Raw genomic sequence first — 18,975 nt, forward strand, 5'->3', positions numbered from 1 at the left:
GACCTGGACGACGAGGGTGCTAAGGACCGTGTGTTCTCCCACAGACCCCTTCGACCAAGGTGTTGTGGCCACTGATGAAGTGAAGGAGGAGCCCCCAGAGCCATTCCAGAAAATTGGGCCAAGTATGCGGGACTCTGGGGCCGGGGCTGGGCGGGGCTGGCTGAGGGAGGCAGGGCTGCAGCCCGTCACTGGAGCGGTGGCATCTCACCCTGCAGCCACAGTGCCCACCTGTTACCACTTGGGCTGGGCAGTCCCAGGACATTAGTTCTCCATGAGCTGGGGACAGCAAAGGGTCAAGGTCAGGGCAGTGCAGGTGGCCAGGCCCCGGGCTGAGCCAGGGCTCTCCCACCCACCTCTCGGTTGTCCTCGCAGTCTGAGCCATCCTGCACCTCGGCCTCCCCTCCTGTGGGTGAGGACGACACTCCTGCAGGCTTGTTGGGGGATTAAATGAGATCACGGACAGAAGCTGCTTGTCAGCACAGTGCCTGGTACATAGTTGGTGCTCAGACGGTAGCTTAGTCACTTGAAGGGGCTTAGCTGTGGATGAGGCTGTGCGGGCGGCTGCCTGCAGACACTCCGTCCCACTCCCATAAACCCCCTTGAGGGCAGGAGTCACCTCTGTGACCTGTTTCCAGCAGACTTAGACTTGAGCATTGTGGGGACACAGCAGTGAGCAGGACAGATGTGTAACTCACACGGGGGTCGGGGTAGGGGCAGTAGACAAGTAGTTAACCAGGCAGAGAATCCCAACCCAGAGAGGAGCTTGGGGAGCTTGGGAGCCCGGGGAGTCCAGCCTTGGGAATCCAGGTTGGGGACAGGGTGGGGAATGAGCTCTCACATCACACTCAAAGGCAGGAGGGGGCGCTGGTTCTGAGAAAGGAAAGGAGAATTGGTGAGGAGCTCAGGTCTCAGGGCTCTCGGGGCAGAGGGTGGCACCCTGAGTTCCTCCTCACAGGAGTGAGCAGAGCCTTTGCCAAGTGGGGAGGAATTTGACCAGGTTTGCATTTCAGGAAGACCAGTGTGGCTTCTAGGAGGAGGAGGGATCTGGAGGGGACTGGTGGCCAGCCTGGGGAGGTGTGTCCAAGAGCATTTGCAAAACAAAGAACAAGGGGGTGATGGAATCCAGGTGGGTAGAAATCAAAGGAGCCATAACACCAACATCAGCTTGCCCCCCAGAGGGAGCGCGGTGCAGCCCAGCGAAGGCTGGGTCCCCCAGAGGCTTGTTCTTCCTGGTAAGAGGATGGTTCTTGGTTTTCTTCTTAAAGCATTTAGGAAACTGCAGAGGAGATAATGTCTGCAGAGTGGATGGCACAGTGCCCGCCACATGCATAGTGAACCCTTGGTGGACGGGGCGGCTGGAAGTCAGACGTCCCAGAGGAAACACAGATCTGAACCATACAGGTTCCCAGCATAGTCAGTGGGTAGGACGGACGTCCATGTCAGAATGAGGACAGAGGCAGCGTGCCATGCTCTCCCAACTGTCCACTGTGTCCCCAAAGCCCCACTCTTTCAGCTGTGGCATCATTATTTTGAAGACAGGCTTTGACTCAGGCCTGGGTATGGATGCTGGTGTCACCTTCCTTGGGTGCCTACCCCTCTGAGTGTCCCTTGACTCGCCTGTAAGTTTGACCTGTTCTCCAGGGCTGTTGTGTACACAGAATGTCCAGCCCCACACCTGGCTTGGGCTGGGGGTGATAAACGAGGCATGTTACTGAGAGATGCTCTCCATTTGCCAGCTGTGTGATGTCCGGCGAGTTTTTTAATCTGTGTGACCTTCAGTCTCCTTAAGCTAACGTGGTGTGATAACAATAAGACTCTCCTTCCAGGATTGTCCTGGGGGTTAGGTGGGATAATATGAGTAAGGGAATTAGCCCAGTCCTTGATACCTACTCGGGAAGCATTAGATCAGCGGGACCTGTTAACCCCAGGAAGATGCAAAGCAAGAGGAAACTCGTTCTGTGTTTCTGGAAGTATCTGATAGACAACCCGTGCTAGGACCTGGGAGGAATTACCACAGGTTATTAGGAGTGTGGAGTTGCATCAGGTCGATCAGACTGGGTGCAGCTGCCAGCTCTGTGTGATGGAGCGAGACAGACGCCTGCTGCCACTCAGAACCCTCCTTGGGAGAGGAGTGTTGTTTCTAGAGCTTCTGCAGCTTCTGTGCCAGTGCCACAGGACCTAGAAACAGCTAAGCAGAGGGCACGGGCTCCAGTGGAGGCACGGGGCGTTCTGAAGACCCTGGCTACCCCAGGTGAAGCTCTGCAGGTCCAGGGCAGAGGAGCAACCCTGGCAGCAAGCATGCCTTCCCTGTGGCACTGGCTGAGCAGTGAGACAGCCGCGTGCTCAATTAGGAGGGTGTTGGGTGGATGTCACCTCGCCCTTCAGCTGCAGACCCGAGAGTCACCACTGTGATCACGGGAAGAGGAAGGATTGGACAGTGTGTTCATGTTGCCTATTAAAACAGTAAAGTGGGATTCGTTTCTGGCTTACATCACCTTTGTGCCTGGATAAGGAAGAGTCACTTGGAAAACAAACAAGCAAGCGTGGGACCCCACATCACTAGAGAAAGAATTTAGGAGACTCCAAGGAGGAGCGTCCCTCTCAAAGTGATCTTCCACAAAACCTAAATGAAAAAATTGTGATGTCTTCAGTCAAGTATAAGGAAGCGTGACCTATCTTAGCCACTTGGGCTGCCATAACAGAAGACCAGACCTAGACCTGGTGGCTTCACAGAAGTTCATTTCTCACGGTTCTGGAGGCTGGAAGTCCAAGGTCAGGGTGCCAGCGTGACCGGGCTCCCTCTCCTCCTGGTTTGCAGATGGCCTGCTTTTCCCTGTGTCGTCACAGGGCAGAGAAGCAGGACCAGAGGTCCCAATGGACATCTGGAGCTTCTTCCCCACCTCAGAACCTCATCTGACCCCAACAGGAGGGACACAGTTCTGCCCGTAGCAGGAAAAAAAAAAAGGAGCCTCAAGTTGTAGGGTAGAGAAGCAAAAGGGCAAGAGGAAGGTGTGAGAGGAGGAGGGTCCTGGCCAGCAGGACGGTCAGATCAGAGTGCAAGCCCCCACTGTTTAGGAGGATGTTGGGTGGGTGTCAGCTCGCCAGGGTGTCCAGGGCAGAATCAGCCTGAAGAAATGGAACTGGAGAGGGACATAGTTAAATTCTGAGGGTAACAAGGAACACGTGATGAATACAGACAGCAGGGGACCATCCAGGTAGCTGGTGGAGGGACACCACTGGGGTGGAGGCGGCACTCCAAGATCTAATAAAAGAAAACGTCGCTCAGGCGCAGGAAGACCTGGGTGTGCAGATTTACCAACTGCTCATCATGGGTCAGGTGGAGTCAATGTAGAGCCCTTTACCTAAATAAAACAGCTATACAGGGAAATGCCCCGCCGGCATCCAGGCGTGGGGAAGCCAGTCACCTACATACGAAGGCAAGGTACACTTGCCTCAGACCCGTGCAGCATGAAGTGCTGAAAGGGAAGAGATGTGTTTTAAAAGGGGGAGAGGATTAATCTGAGAATTTTTTAATCGATCATGATTAGTACATAAAACAGCAAGGGCTCAGAAACATACCGTTTCTTTAAAAAATTATTCGAAACTCTGTTCCGGGGAGCTAAGCCGTAGAGCATGGGTAAGGGCTCGATTTTGTAACTGGTGAGAGGGGAGCAGGGATGCACTAAAGTAGGCTGAACCTTTCCTGCTCAGCGAGGAATACCACACTGGAAGCTTGCGTTAAGACGGATTCTTAGGTCCTAACACGGATTCCTGAGATCCGAATCTCAGTGGAGCCCCGTGACCTGTGTAAGAGTCTTTCCAGGTGATGTGTAAGTGAGCCCAAGTTGAGAAGCCCCCGAGTTAAACTGTATTTCTGTGTGAGGACAGACTTAAAAATCTAACTTTCCACCTGCCAATTTGACAATTAGAGAGATATACCTTAAAAAGTCTATGGAAAATAATGGAATCTTAAAGCAAAGCATGGAGTTCACAGACCAAACACCTGGAAACCAACGGAACAAACCAGAAAGTGCATGAAAAGGAGAAAAGATGACAAGGGTCATTATTGCAATGCTTGGGACCAGAAGTGTTTTGGATTTGGGATATTGTTTCCCCTGACTTTGCAATATCTGCATCTACTTAATGACATACCTTGGGATGGGGCCCACGCCTAAACATCAGTCATTTTTTGTTTCCTAACCACCTTACACATATAGGCTGAAGGTGATCTTATAAAATATTTTAAATAATTTGGTGCACGACCCAAAGTTTTGTGATGTGGAATTTTCTATTTGTGGCATCTGGTCAGCACTCAAGTTTCAGATCTTGGAGCATTTCGGATTTCTGGATTAGGGATGCTCAGTTTGTAAAACCAAATCAACGAGAGCAGTAAAAGCAAATGGCATCATCTCCTCTTTTAGAAGCCAAAAATTGTCAGGTTAATCTAAAATAATCCAATTACTAACAGTTTATTAGAGATATACGTGGTTGATTCCTTATCTTTTACCCTGAGCCATGCTCTTTCCGAGGTGCCATTTCCTGCATCCTTAAAGAGATTTAAACCCCCCTCATGGGTTTTCGCAGCACTTTGTAGGTTTCCTTAGAGCATCTGTCATGTTGCAGTTTTAAATTTGTTTGTGTGGCTACTTGGTTTTTCCGTCTCAGCTTCCTGACCAAAACTCCTGGAAGACAGGAATCGTGCCTGTTTTGGCTTAGGATTTTGTGTTGGCACTTAGCACAGTCCAGTCAGTCAAAGTGCAAGGACCGGGTCTGTAGGTGCATGCAGACAAATAGGTAGCAGAAACCAACAAATTACCAAGAAGCTGACATTAACGCCAGGCTAATAAAACAGTTCAAATGTTAGAGCAGCAATTCTTCAACTTCCCCATGCATTGGAATATTCTTGTTCCAACACACATCAGTTGGCTCCACACCTAGAATTTTCTTTCAGTGGATCTCGGGGGCAAGTAGGGAGAATTGGCATTTATGAGGTTCCCAGGAGTGCTGACATTGCTAGTCCAGAGGCTGCACTTGGAGACCTGTATTAGAAGATGGTTTCATGTTCATGAAGGATACACATGATACAGTTCATCATGAAGATTTTTATCCCGTAACCCTTATGTATCAAATAACATTGTGTCTAAATATACATAGTAAATTTAGAAATGCAATGAAATGGGAGGATTTATCACCACATTTTATCTTTGCAAGAGCAACTAGACAAACAAGATTATGTAAGATTTGAATAATAGAATGAATACAGTTGATTACTTTGAAGCCCATAAACAGCAGGTAAAATACATGTCTTTGCCAGCGTTCATGAGTCAGTTACAGAGATTATTTAACAAAAATTCTGAATCTCTCTATACTGGGAGTGGAAAAAAACTAAAAACAGACCAAGAAACCAGTTAAGAAAAGAGACTTGTAACATATATAACAAAATGTTGATATCCATAACCTACAGAGTTTATTGATTTTTAAAAAAAAGGCAGATAGACCTATCGAAGCACTGGCCATAAACGAGAGAGGAAATTCACAAAAGAAAAACTGTAGTTAATTAAACATGAAAATAATCAATCTTGTTAGAAATCAAAGAAATGGAAAATACGCCAGTCGTGCAGTAGAGTTCTCCCTGCTAGATCTGCCAGATGCAGGCAGAGGACCATACCCAGCGCCAGCTGCAGAGTACAGAAACAGTCCTTCTCGTGCCTTCTGGGTGGTGTGGGGGTGCTGTGCTTACCCAGAGCCTTAAAAATGCAAACCCTTTCCCCACCTCTTGTAATATACCCTGAGGAAATAACATAGGGAGATTCTGTGTCGTGACCTGTATTTTGCAATCACTTGCAAAACTAACAAGCAAATGTGCAAAACTTTCTGTAAGGATGTGGTCACAGCATTTTTTGTTTTGGGGTTTTTTTTTTGTTTTTAAATAAGGGGGAAATTTTTTTGAAACGCTTTAAATGTCCCTTGGTGGAGGGGACTGGCTCAGCGAATTCCAAAGTCCCGTGGGAGCCGTGCAGCCAATAACGGCTGCAGAGATCGATACTTATTGACTGGGCAAGATGTCCACAAAGGATTGTCGATTGAATACACTAGGTTACAAAGAGGATATTGATCAGGGCCGGCTAATTCAAGGCCACAGGAGCCAGACAAATGATATCAAGAGAGAAGCATGCCCCAGAGGAGCAGAGTGCAGGGTGGGGCCGGGGGCCAGAGGACAGGTTCCTCTCTGCTTCCAGGGGGTAGAGGCTCTCTGTTTGGGGATTACAGGTGATTGAAATTTCTCTTTATTTTTAAAAATTTGTGCTTGTATTTATCAGTATTTTATAATTTTCCCCCAGTGAACAATATTACATCAGACATTTTTAAGAAGAAAGAAGTTAGGCAAAGCCAAAAGAGAGGTAAAGATAAAGTCTAGTGGGGCCTGAGAGGAAGAACTGACCTTGCTGCCCGTGGGAGGGGGGTGCCTGGGGACAGGGAAGGTCCCCCGAGAGGCGGGACCCTGGGTGTGGCCCCTGCAGAGGGCAGGGCTTACAGAGGACTGGTGGAGAGAGTGACATTGGAGGCCAGCTGGGGTCACGGCCCGGGTGGGCTTGGGTGGAGCCATGGAGGAGGACAGCATGTGCCAGGTACTGTTCTAAGCACTTGACAGACACATTTAATCCTCACAGCAATCCTATAAGGTGGCCTACCATTAACTCCATTTTACAGTTAGGAAAAGTGAGGCACAGAGAGGGGTTTGGAGACTTATCTGAGGGTACACAGCTCAAAATGGCTGAGCTGGGATTTGAACCCAGGCCTTCTGACTCCAGAGTTAGAGTGGATTCCAGCTGGTGGTCCCAGAAGGAGGAGGAGTGGGGTGGGGATGCTGATGTTTCTGGGTGGGGCTGGGTGCCCTTTCTCACACGTCCTCTCCTCCTTGGACAGAAACTGGGAATTACACCTGTGAATTCTGCGGGAAGCAGTACAAATACTACACGCCCTACCAGGAGCACGTGGCCTTACACGCCCCCATCAGTGAGTACCTTCTCCCGTGGGGGGTGGGGAGGGCAGGGTGGGGCAGCAGGGCCAGCCCTTGGCCAGGCTCAAGCTCTGCCAGGGAAGGGGGAGAGCCTGGGAGTCAGCTGTGGTCGCTGGATGTGGCTGGATCTGTTCCGGGGCCACCTGACCACAGGGGCTAGCGTAGCTCGGCAGGCCCCATCTTCATCCGGCAGGGTCAGACCCCTCCCGTGATGGTCTCAGAGGTCTAGGGCCCATGTAGACTTGTAGTTAGGAAGATGGGTGTCATTTGTCCAAGTTCTGCAATGGCCTTGTCCCCACCTCCTTGAATACATCCAGATCATGAGGTTCCTGGTTCCTAGCCCAGAGCCAGCATTCCGTGATGCCTCAGTGTCTGAGCAGATGCAGGGACTGGCCCAGCTTAGGGGCGTGGCTGACCAGGACAGACAGCCACCTCTCTGCCTTGTGCAGGGCCAGCAAGGGGGAGGAAGCACTGAACAGGAAATTGGGGGCCCTGAGTGTAGAGGCTTGCTGGGGAAGTGGTAGCTCCCCTCTTGTCTCTGACGCACAGTCCCTCACTCCACGCCTGGCAAAGACAGGCCCCAAGTCCCCTCCCCACAAGGACACAGGTGTCCATTCTCCTTCCATTCTCCCTATGATGCCTGTCGGCCCACTTGCAGATTTCCCAACACCCCTTCCGCATGTCGGAGGGGCTCCGTTCCAAGTCTGTGTGGTAGGAGACCCCTCGGTCCTCTACCCCAGTCTGTGAGGTAGGGAGCCCTCGGTCCTCACCCCTCCTGCAGAGGAGGAGAAACCTAAGCTCTGATGGGCAGGGCTTCTGGGGCAGCTCCGGGCATCTCAGGACAGCCGGGCCAGGTGTTGGGAATCCGTGGCAGAGCCGTGGGGATCCCACCCCACTGGATGGATGGGAAGACTCAAGTCAGGAGGCTAAGGGAAGCGCTCTCAAGGGTCCCTGGGGTTCAAGCCCCTCACAGTCTGGGAGACCCCAGACCCTTTGGGCCCTGTGAAGAGCAGCACAGCAGGGGCCTCTGGAAGGTGCTGGGTGGGGGCGGAGGACGTTGTAGGCAGCTTCCTGGCAGCTGTCCCCTGCTGGCAGAGTGGTGGAGGTGAAGCTTGTCCCTGGGGACAAGAGCTTCAGTCCTGATGTCCGGCACTGGCTGGGATTCCTGACCTGGCCTGACCCTTGACCACTGCGTGATGTTGACGGCTGTTCCCTTCTCGGGTCCCAAGTTTCCCATCCGTGGGAATTCTCAGGGCCTTGCAGCCCAGGGTGGAGATTTCCAGCACCTCTGGCAGACACCTGCGTGGCCCAGGTGCCCACCACATAGCCAGGTCATGTGTAGGGAGAGAACATAGAGTTCCTACCGGGTGGGCACCAACCCAGCCATTTGAGTGACCCCTGGTGCTGGTACGCAGATGTCAGGGCTGTTTGTGGACAGCTGTTCCCTGGGCTGTCCAGTGAAGCGGTGACTTCCTGGTGTCAGAGGGTGTGCCCCAGAATGCACTGGCGTGAGGGTAGGTATGAGGCCACCTGCACTCGCTGTCACCCTGGGGTGATATCTTCAGCGCTGCTTCTTTTTTTCACATATCGAGTTGAGTGAGGTCAAGGAGCTTGGCTTTGAACCTGCCTGGACTCCAGGCCCACGCTCGATCGCTCGGCGGTCCCACGCTGCATGGTGGACGTGCAGTAAGAAGGGGACGCAGAGCTTACACCCTACGCTTCTTCCCGAACGTCCTCATGCTTCACTCCTGAAGGGCCGTCTCCTTTTTCCTGTTTCTTATTTCTTTTTCTTTCTGTCGTAGATCCTATTTATTTTTCTGTGTCTGTCGAGTGAGCCCCTGTTCCTTGCTGGAGTGTGAGGACTCTAGCTACATCTGTGTTTCAAATACAGCATGAGAGGTGTAGGCTCGATTCAGCAGGATTGGTTCTCTAAGAGACAGTCATTCTGAGGGACCATGGACAAGGAGATTTGCATGCTGATAGGGTCTGCGGAGGTCGGGGCAAGACGCGACAGTGTCATCAGGTGGGATCAGGCCAAGGCTTGAGCTCCTGGTCACGGAGAGGGTGCAGAAGGAACTAGGCTGGCCGTGGGCGTTCTTATGAGTGGAGCCGTGTGTATTTTTTTGTGTCTGCTGCTTTTGCTCAGTAAAATGTTTTAAAGACCCGCACATGTTATCGTATGTGTCCGTTTATCCATTTTCACGAGGGTCAGTATTCCATTGTACAGAAATTCCTGTTCACCTGGGTTGTTCCCAATTTTAGGCTCTTAGAAGTAAAGCTACAATGAAAATGGTCGTGTGGAGCTTTCTGAGAGCACGTGTCCATTTCTCTTGGAGAAGTGCTAAGGAGTGGACTTAGTGGGTCATGGGTATGTAGAACTTTATAAGAACCCATGAGCCATTTTCCAGCATGGCCGCAGCCCCTCACACACCCGCCAGCCACATCTGGGAGTCCCACGGGCTGCGCGTTCTTGCTGGTGTTAGGTGGCCCGGGGCTATCGGTTTCTACAAGGGGTTTGCCCTTCCCTGGTGACTAACTGTGTTGAACATCTTTGCTTTTGCTTATTGTCTGTTTGTACATTTTCCTTTGGAAGTTGTCTGTTTAAGCCGTTTGCCCATTTTGGGAGTGAGTCCACTGTCTTTCTGTTAACTGTAGGAGCTCTCTGCACATTCCTGCGGGCCAGGTCCTTTGTCAGACACAGGAGGCGAGGCTGTGTTCCCCAGTCTCTGCCGAGCCTGTGGGTTTTCGTGCAGTGCCTCCTGGTGCATAGGTGTTGGTCATTTTGATCAAGGGCTATTGATCGATTTTTTTTCTACAGTTAGCGCTTTCTGGGACCTAATTCAGGGGTAGCCTTGCCCACCTCAAGGTGGTGAACGCATCCTCGTTAGACAGTTCTAACTTTTGCATGTGGGTCTGTGAGCCACTTGGAGTGATCGTTTGTGAATGATGTGAGCTGTGTCAGTCAGCATTTGTTTCCAGCCATGCAGAGAGGTACCTGGGTGTTCCTACCCCGTCTGAGCACAAAGATTTCTGTCTTTTTGCAGTGCATCAGGTAGATGTCTTCCATGGGTCTCATTAAGGTATCACTAAGTATTTCATGTGTGTGTGGAGGGGTGTTTGTTTGTTTTCGATGCTACTCTGATTTTTAAATTTAATTTTCTAATTTTTGTTGCTCTTACCTATAAACAGTTAATTTTTGTATATCGAATTGGCATCCTGCACCTTGGCTGAAATTGCTTATTCTAATAGGAGTTTGTAGATTTCTTAGCCTCTTCTTTGTACTTGATGAGGTCACCAAGCTAAAAAAAGAGTCAGTTTTGCTTCTCTCTTTCCGGTCTGCACCCTCTTCGTTCACTTATTTTTTCTGACCTTGCTCGGTTAGGGCCCCTCGGCACCGTATTGAACAGGGGAAACCAGCCGATGCGGCCCCTGGCTCCCGGTCATGGGCGTCCGTTTCTCCTCACCGTGAGCATCAGCACTTCCGTCCAGGGGTCTTGTTGGCTGAAGTGGTTTTCTCGGGTGCTCTTTTTTGGTCAAAGTCGCCTTCCTCCAGACGTCACTGGAAGTTCTTATTGTAAATTAGTGTTGAGATGATGGGGCGGATGCTCCTCTTTTATCCCTTTAGTGTGGTAAATTACATGGGTTTTGGAAAAAAAAAAAAAAAGGAGGTCACCAGGCCTACACTTTATTCAGATAGATGAAGACCATCAGAAAGTCTAACTGTGATGAACTGGAGGAAGCCGCAACCTCACAATGTTCCTTCTTTGCCAGAAGAATGATCTCCTTCTTTAAACATCTTTTTTTTCTGATCGTACACATCTAGGGGTTCAACTTGATGATTCGATGTACAGGTATATGTGTGTGATAATCTCCACACCAAGTTCTCGCAGAGAAGAAGTACTTGAAAAGCCCGGGTAGTTTGTACAATTAATTTGCTTTCAAGAGTGTGCATTCTGCTTACTCCTTAAAGAATTTACAATTTCCCAGGATTTTACCTGTTTTTTAATCACTCCCCAAACTCTCCAAGGGTGGGGAATTCAGTCCTAGGATTATAGAGTACCCCACATTCAACCTGTTGTGTATTAATGAGAGTTGTAATCAAGGAAATAAGTATTTCTAGTGAAAATTTTTTTAAAAAGTTATTGAGGTATATAGTCATACAATAAAGTGCCTGTGATTTAAAGTATACAGTTTAATAAGTTCTGACCGACGTATGTACCCATGAATTGATTACCAAAATTCCAAACATGGACAATATGCCTCACTCCCAATACTTCCCAGTGTCCTTTTTAATTCCTCGATTGTTATCCCCTGGCCAACATTCATCTGCTTTATATTACCGTGGAGTAGTTTGCACTACAGTTTGCCTACAGTTTCACATATATGGAAACTTACAGGACGTGCTCTTTTTTTTTTTTTTTTTTAACCTGGGGGGAAATCTGGCTTTCACTCAGCATAATCTTTTCCGGAATCATCCATGTTTGCAGGTATCAGTAGTTCATCCTTCTAATTAATGAACACAGTCACGCATTTGCTTAGGGGTGGATTCACACCGGAGAAATGCATTGCTAGAGGGTTTCATTGTTGTTCATTAAAGAGTGTGCTTCTACAACCTGAGATGGCCTTATCACTACGTGTTCTCATCTTATGGGGCCACCATTATGTACATGATCTGTTTGTCATCAACCCAAATATCATTGTGCATCATGTGACAAGTAGTTTCATTGTCTAGGTGTACAGGCCACAGTTTCCCCTATCTGTTCATTCATGGTTGGTCATTTGAATTTTCTTTTCCAGTTTGGTCTTTGTAGGAAGGATTATTTAGAAAATGTATTCCATTTCCAAGTATTTGGGAATCATTCAGAGTTTGGGGATTGATTTCTAATTTAATTCCATTGTGCTCAGAGTACATACGTAGGGTGACTGCTTGTCTTCTGAATTTGTTGAGACATGTTCTATGATATGACATATGGTCTTACTTGCTGATTTTCAGTACCCAAATGCCTTTTATGTTTACCTGCAAGGAAAAAAGAAAAAGAAAAAAGAATACACCCCTCTGCACACTTCTATATGGTGTATACTGTAGTAGGTTAGGTCAGTGGTTGGTGCTGTTCAAATCTCTGTGCCCTTTGAATTAGTCCGCTTGCTTTGCTGTGACAAAATACCTGAGAAAAACAAGAGGGGGAAAGGTTTATTTTGTCCTGAGGTTTCAGTACATGGTCCTCTGGCCCAGCTGCTTTTAGGCCTGTGGAGAGGCAATACATCAGGGTAGGAGCACGTGGAAGAGAAACACTGCTCCCTTCATGGCAGACAGGAAGCAGAGAGAGCTCACTTTTTATAACAAAGCTCCTCCCCAAGCATTAAACTATAATCCATCAGTGGATTAATCCATTCATGAACTGAGTCCTCATGGTTGAATTGCCTCTTAAAAGCCACATCTCTGGACACTGCCTCCTTGGAAATCAAACCTTCAACACATGAGCTTTTGGGGACCTTTAAGAGCCAAACCATCACACCTGTTCTTGACTTTTTTTGTTTAGTTTGTCTTATCAGGTACAGAGAGGGAAGTGTTATTTCCCTTTTTTAGGTCTTCCAGGTTTTGATTCATCTTACTTGAAACACTGTCATTAGGTGTACACGCTGGTGTCATGTCATGATGAGTTGACCGTTTTTAAAACTGTGCTATGCCCTTCTTTATCTCTGATGATACCTGGTTTTCTGAAATCTTCTTGTCTTCCTTTGTGAATTAGGGTTTGCATGGTATATTTATTTTCACCTTTTCTTTTAGTGTATTTATACCTTTATATTTGAAGTGTAATGTAGTTGGTTCTTTTTCTTTTATCCAGAATAGTGATCTTTGCCTTTTAATTGAAGTGTTTAATCCATTTACGTTTAATATAATTTATTGATGTGGTTGGATTTAAGTCTAACATCTTGTATTTTTTCTACTTGTTCCATTTGTTCTTGTCATTTATCCTTTTCTCTTTTTTGCCTTCTTTAGTATTAATCAAGGTGGGGTTTTTTTTGTTGTTTGTTGTTTTACTTTCTGCTAGTAATTCTTTTTCACACTGTGGTTTATATTATGTATCTTTAATGTATTATCGTCTATCACGAATGTATATCATATACATAACATCCAGTGTAGAAGCCTTGCAATGATATACTTTTTTTTTCTTTCAGTGTCGGAGATTGAACGCAGCACCTTGCATCTGCTAGGCAAAATGCTCTGTCACTGAGCCACATCTCCTGCCCCAACAGTATACTTCTTATTGCTACCTTCCTAGTCTGTGCTGTTCTTATCATTGTCTAAGAATTGCTCTTTTAGCTTTAAACAGCTAAGTATTTGTTGAAGTAGTTAAGAATTGAAAAAAATGCCTTTTATGTTTACCCACATATGTGCCATTTTCTGTGCTTTCTTTGTATAAATACGAATTCCTTTTATTACCATTTTTCTCTGTTCCTGAAGAACTTCCTTTAACATTTCTTATATTATAAGTCTATTGATGAAAGGTGCTCTCCACTGAGATGTTTTTATTTCATCCTCTCTTTTGAAGGATGTTTCCTCTGGATATGGAATTCTAGGTTAAAGTTTTGTCTATCTGAGATTTATTGAGCTTCTTCAATCAGTTTATGTTTTTATAAGAGTTTGGGGAGTTTTTAATCAGTATATTTTTAGATATTTTTATGTAATTTTTCCTTCCTATTGAGACTTTAATTACATATAGATGCACATTTGATAATGTGTACAGATCAACTGAAGCTGTTCATTCTTTCAGCTTTGTTGAAAGAATACTTCCATTGCATATATTTTATGTTTCTGGTTGGGTATATTCTGCTGCCCTGTCTTCAAATTCACTGATCTTTTCTTCTGTAGCATCTAATCTCGGTAAGTTCCATTGGTTCTTTTTTTAAAGCTTTTATTTTTATCTTCATTATATTTGTGTTCCCCTTTAAAATGTATTTTTTTTCCCTATTAATGAGGATTGAACCAAGGTCCTTGCACTTGCCAGGCAAATGCTGTGCCCCTGAGCTGCAAGCCCAGCCCTCCTTAAACCTTGGAGCATATTTATAACAGCTGTTTGAGGTGCTTGTCTCCTAATTCCATCATCCCTCTCATTTCTGTGATGCAGTTGACTGATTTTCCTCTTGGTTGCTAATCTCAGTTTCCTGCCTCACCAGGAGAATACTCATTCTGTTCTGCACATTGGAATGTTACCTTGTGGAGTGACTGGATTTGGGGTTTTCCTTTGGAAAGTGCTGACCGTGAGTGGCGAGCAGCTATTTACTGACAGGTGGACTGGATACTTCAAAAGCTTGTTTTCAGGCAGGGAGGGCCGGTCTGGAACCTTCTGATTCCAGGGTTACACTAGCTCCTTTAGCACACGGCCTTGCTGGGTCTCCGTTGAACGTGTGACCCATTCAGCAACGTTGCTGCTCTCGGGCAGGTGGGACAGCCCCGGCCTTGTGTGACCTCCTGATCTTGGCTCAGTCGCAGCCCTCTGCTGTCTGTCTTGGGCTCAGCTTTGCAGAGAGCTGCACACATGCAGTTGTGGATTCAGCCAGAGACATCCAGGGGGCCCTCTGCACATTTCTGGAATTCTTTCCTTTGCACAGTTCTCTTTGTTATTCTGCCCTGTGAATTCCAGCCACCTCAGAAGTCCGACCCTGATAGCTGTCTCTGCAGTTCAGTGGATGGCGTGCTCCCTCTGGAAACTCTTCTCTGTGCCCTGCTCCAGAAGGTCTCTGGGCAGAGGTCTAGAGTGACTCAGGGGCTCCTGTCATCTGATGAGTCACAGTTCTGACCACCTGGGATCAAGGCCTGTCATCATGGGTCTTTGTCGCCATTCCAGCTTTACAGAGGAACATGGCAGGAGGGCTGGTCCTCACCAGGCACTCCATCATGGCCCGAGTGAGGAAGGGTCCCCATGCCGGCTCCTCGTACCTCATGCCTCCCATCCACTCCCTTCTCCAGATGCTGAGCCCAGGGCTCCATCAGCCTTGAAGTCACCTTCCTCTCCCTTGTGGGGTCTCAGAGACCCTGGTCTCTTACTCTCTTAGTTATCTGATCACTTCACTCAAATCCCTGTGTTCCTGTGATTTTTTTTTGGCCCCAGTTAAATTCCCAGTGTTCCAAAGGAGAGGCCCGGTGCTGGTGTCTTTGGGTATCTAATGTGTGAATGGCTCCTGTGTTTCTGACAAGGGAAGCCAGCCCGTTTGAGGAAGGGATTCCAGCGTTCCACGTAAGGTCAACGGATGGAGCAGACTGTTGGTGACTGGAGTTGGGAGCCTGGGGAATTCATCCTGGCTCAGCCCTGGCCCTGTGTGGCTCTCAAGTGGTTCCCAGATCTCTCTGAGCTTCTGTGGCCCCACTGGCCTCACACCCTCGGGGCCAGTGAGATTGTGATGGGTCAGATAGCTTCGTGCCCTGACTGTCCCCTTGTTGGCATCCCCTCTCTGACGCTCCCTGCTTCCGCGTTCTGAGTTCTGCTCTCCTGGCAGTCATGGGGGCCGCGGTTTCTGCTGAGCACTACCTGTGTGTCGGGGAGGACTGGGGACTCCATGCATGGGGTGAGGGGTGGCAACTGGAGCGCCCCTGCCCTCAGGAAGCTTGCAGGCTGATGGGGAAAGAAATATGGTCACACAGCATGTCATTGTAAATGATGGTCAGTTCTTGGGGGGCTAACAGGTGGCCAGGTGAGGAGGGACCAGGGAGGACTCCCTAAGGAAGAGCTGTTTCAGGTTAGCATACGGGAGCAGCAGTCAGGGATTTGAGGGAAGAATGTCCCAGGCAGAGGGAATGATGTGAACTTGAAAGAGACTGGGTGTTGGGGAAGGTGAGTGCCCTGGGCCAGCGCGGGAGAGGCCAGCAGGTCCTGGCAGCACATAGGTGAAGGCCCGCTTCATTAGATCAGGGGCTACATGGTGTCCCTTTGGCCCCTGCCGCAGAGAAAGCAGGGCTGTCCCCGGGAGTGCCAGGTTTTTACAGCAGGAATCAACCATGAGAGAGGCCAGTCTAGAGAGGATCCTGGAAAATGTCCTGCAGGGCTGCAGAGGGACAGCAGCTTGCTCGGAGCTCTCTCCCTCTGCCCAGGTCCGCAGCTCTCTGTCCCTATGCCCCAGTCCCTGGAATGTGTGAGGTGGCACCCGGGTGAGGTGGCGGAGGCCCTAACGTTCTGCAGCGGCCTCCCTGGGTGGCTGGCAGACGGTGCTCCTGTCCTGTCCACACTGACCTCCTGCGTGGCCATGGGAAACCTCACAGCCTGTCTGGGCCTTGTTTCCTGGTTTCTAAGAAACACCAGCAGTCGCTCCTGGCGGTTGCCATCCAGGTGCCCCCGTGGCTTTCTGGAGTCTCTCATGGAATCCCTGCGGGCTGTCATCCAGAGGGGCCGTCCCTCTCAGCAGTGGGGTGAGGCAGGGAAAACTGAGGCCAGGAGAGGGTGGTACAGAGGCCAGGACCCGGAAGCCAAAAGGGACAGAGGTAGCATTCAGAGGTGACTGGCCTCACTCCAGTCTCAGCGCGGGTCCCGTGACAGCCTCCTGCCCTGGTGCCCACACTCACACAGGGAGACAGTGGAGAAACCAGAGGTGGGCTCTGGGCAGCAGCATGGGCTGGACTGTGCAGGTTCACTCTGTGGCCTCAGGCGGGGGGCGTGCTATTGGAAGAACCGTCCTTGTACTTGCAGCTGAACTTGGGGGTCACTGAGGTCCTGGGCCTCAGCCAGAGGGAATGTGTGGAAGTATCTGTGGTTCCTAAGTCAAAGTCCAGAGAGTGGGAGCCCAAGTGGCCTTGGGATTTCTTTCTGGGGCTGGTGGGACTTCCTTAAGGGGCCCCAACTGAGAACTCCCACTCGTGGCCTCTGGCCTCCGTGGTAGAGGTGTGCACTGAGCCCCTCTGTGCCCCAGGTAGGGAACACCAGGTCCTGGTGCCCCGGTTCCTACTGCTCGCTTCCTGCGTGGCCTTGGGCAAGGCCCTGCATCCTGCCGCTCTGTCCCAAGCTTTCCATCTGGTCACGGCCTTCCATCCTGGGCTCTGAAACAGTGGGCGGAGTCTCTGAGACCCGGCTGGGCACCGTCCTAGGAGCTGGGCGGAACAAGGCTTATGCCTACCCCCAGAGGCAGGAAGTGAAGCCAGGTTCTCCCCAGGCAGTGCTGGAGCCAGGCGTGGGAATGCCAAGCTCTGCTGGTCCTGGGGCCCCCTGGCGAGCACCCCAGCATCCCTCTCCTTTGCCTCTTCCTCTTCCTGCCTTCAGGGAAGGGCATTGCAGAGTTTGCGTGACCTCTTAAGGGAGAAGACCTGCCCACTCTTAGTTTCCGTGGGAGTGGGCCAGGTCTGGGGGCTGAGCCACTGGTGATGCTCCGCCCACCACTGTGGACACGACCGCCAGAGGGAGAAATTGCCAGAGTCAGCTCCGGTTCCCCGTGACCCCGGCTTCTACAGAAAACTCAAAAGAGAGGGAGACAAGGCCCCTGGGCAGTGCGACAGGCGTTTCCCCAGACAGCCTCAGGGGACTGCTGCATTTGGCCCACCATGGTGTCAGGCACTGGGTTGAGCACTGTCCCCGAGGACAGCAGTTCCCGTTGGGGTCCACTGGGTACTGCAGAGCCCTTTCCCTGTACCTGCCCCCAGCCTCCCATCCACCCAGCACGTCCTGCCTGTCTGCTTGCTGTCCTTACCTCTGAGCCCGCCTGCCTTTCCAGGAAAAGGGGCTTAGAAGCCACCTTCTAGAAGATGTGCTTGGACCTATAGTAATGAATTCAGACGCCCCGAAGACGGGGCTGGCAGGGGGACAGGTCATCTACGAGGGGGCTGGTCAGTGGCCTCCAGGTAACAGGGTGAGCTGACAGTATTCCTCAAGGAAGCCAGGGAAGGTTCTAGACTCCTGGACTTTCTTAGGCCCAGGGAGTGAGAGCCTTGCTCTCAGTAGACCAGGGTCAGCTGGGCAGAGCTGTCCCGGCTCTGGCACATGGCTGCCTGTGGCCTGAGGGCCCCCGGGGACTGAGAGCGTGCCCCTCTCAGGTGCCGCCCCTGGGTGGGAGCCGCCGGACGATCCAGACACGGGCTCTGAGTGTTCACATCCAGAGGTCACCCCGTCTCCACGCTTCGTGGCAGCGAAGACCCAGACGAACCAGTCGGGGAAAAAAGCTCCGGCCTCCGTGGTCCGCTGTGCCACCCTCTTGCACCGCACCCCTCCAGCAGCCCAAACCCAGACGTTCCGCACTCCAAATTCGGGATCTCCAGCAAGCAAGGCGACCGCAGGTACCAGTGGCCACATCACCCCACACTCCCTCCACCCCCAACCTGCCACAGCCGTGTCTGGGGCCATTGTTCCCCTGCAAGAGCAAGAACAGAGGTCCCATCGTGCTCTGGGACAAACGTGGGGCCCAGCTCTGCCGCGGGCTGGCTCTGTGACCATGGCAAACCACCTAACCTCTCTGAGCCAGGTCCCTTGCCCTAAATAAGAAGGTTGTACAAGACGATTTGCAAACTTTTAAAGTCATAGAGTATTTTCTACCAAATTAAGGCCCAGGGGTCTGTTTTATTCGGCCTGTGTAAGCTTCTACAACTTATTAGTGGCCGGCATTTGAACGTGAGGAGAATTTTGATTTCTAACTGACACTGAGAAGTCAGGCCTGGCTCCTGGGCCCACGTTCCTGCAGGGTAGCAATTGACTGTCTCCTTTGCCCGGGAACATGTGTGCTCCAGCCCGCCGTCCCGCCCTCTGCCTCCACCCCCACAGCCCCAGGCAGGGGTCATCTCTCATCGTGTCCACTCTGTTGTCTGTGTTCATCCCACCCCGTTCATGTCTGTCACCTGCCTGGACCCTGTTGGCATGAGCTTGCACTCTCTGCTTCTCGTACAACTCAGTCTGAGGATGTCCTTTCCCTGTGGAGCTGCTGTCCCTGAAGCAGGCGGCTGATGAGAGCTTCGTCCTCCTGGCCGCCCCGTAGCTGGA

At 50.2% G+C, this 18,975-nt stretch overlaps 1 protein-coding gene across 7 annotated transcripts in view; it reads left to right on the forward strand.

Annotated features, from left to right (window-relative positions):
- Znf618 (zinc finger protein 618) overlaps nucleotides 1–18,975 on the forward strand; it is a 158,050-nt gene that overhangs the window by 122,635 nt on the left and 16,440 nt on the right. For 4 of the 7 annotated variants that reach the window (XM_027949458.2, XM_071600857.1, XM_027949459.2 and 1 more), the window contains 3 exons: nucleotides 45–122; nucleotides 6,928–7,017; nucleotides 18,039–18,278. In XM_027949458.2, the coding sequence (XP_027805259.1) occupies nucleotides 45–122; nucleotides 6,928–7,017; nucleotides 18,039–18,278 (408 nt within the window). Of the gene's footprint in view, nucleotides 1–44; nucleotides 123–6,341; nucleotides 6,402–6,927; nucleotides 7,018–18,038; nucleotides 18,279–18,975 lie in introns of all 7 variants that reach the window. The other 3 variants (XM_071600859.1, XM_071600860.1, XM_071600858.1) reach the window with 2 other exon arrangements.

Source organism: Marmota flaviventris, chromosome 13, assembly GCF_047511675.1.
Source record: "Marmota flaviventris isolate mMarFla1 chromosome 13, mMarFla1.hap1, whole genome shotgun sequence".
In the NCBI taxonomy this organism is placed as follows: Eukaryota; Metazoa; Chordata; class Mammalia; order Rodentia; family Sciuridae; genus Marmota; species Marmota flaviventris.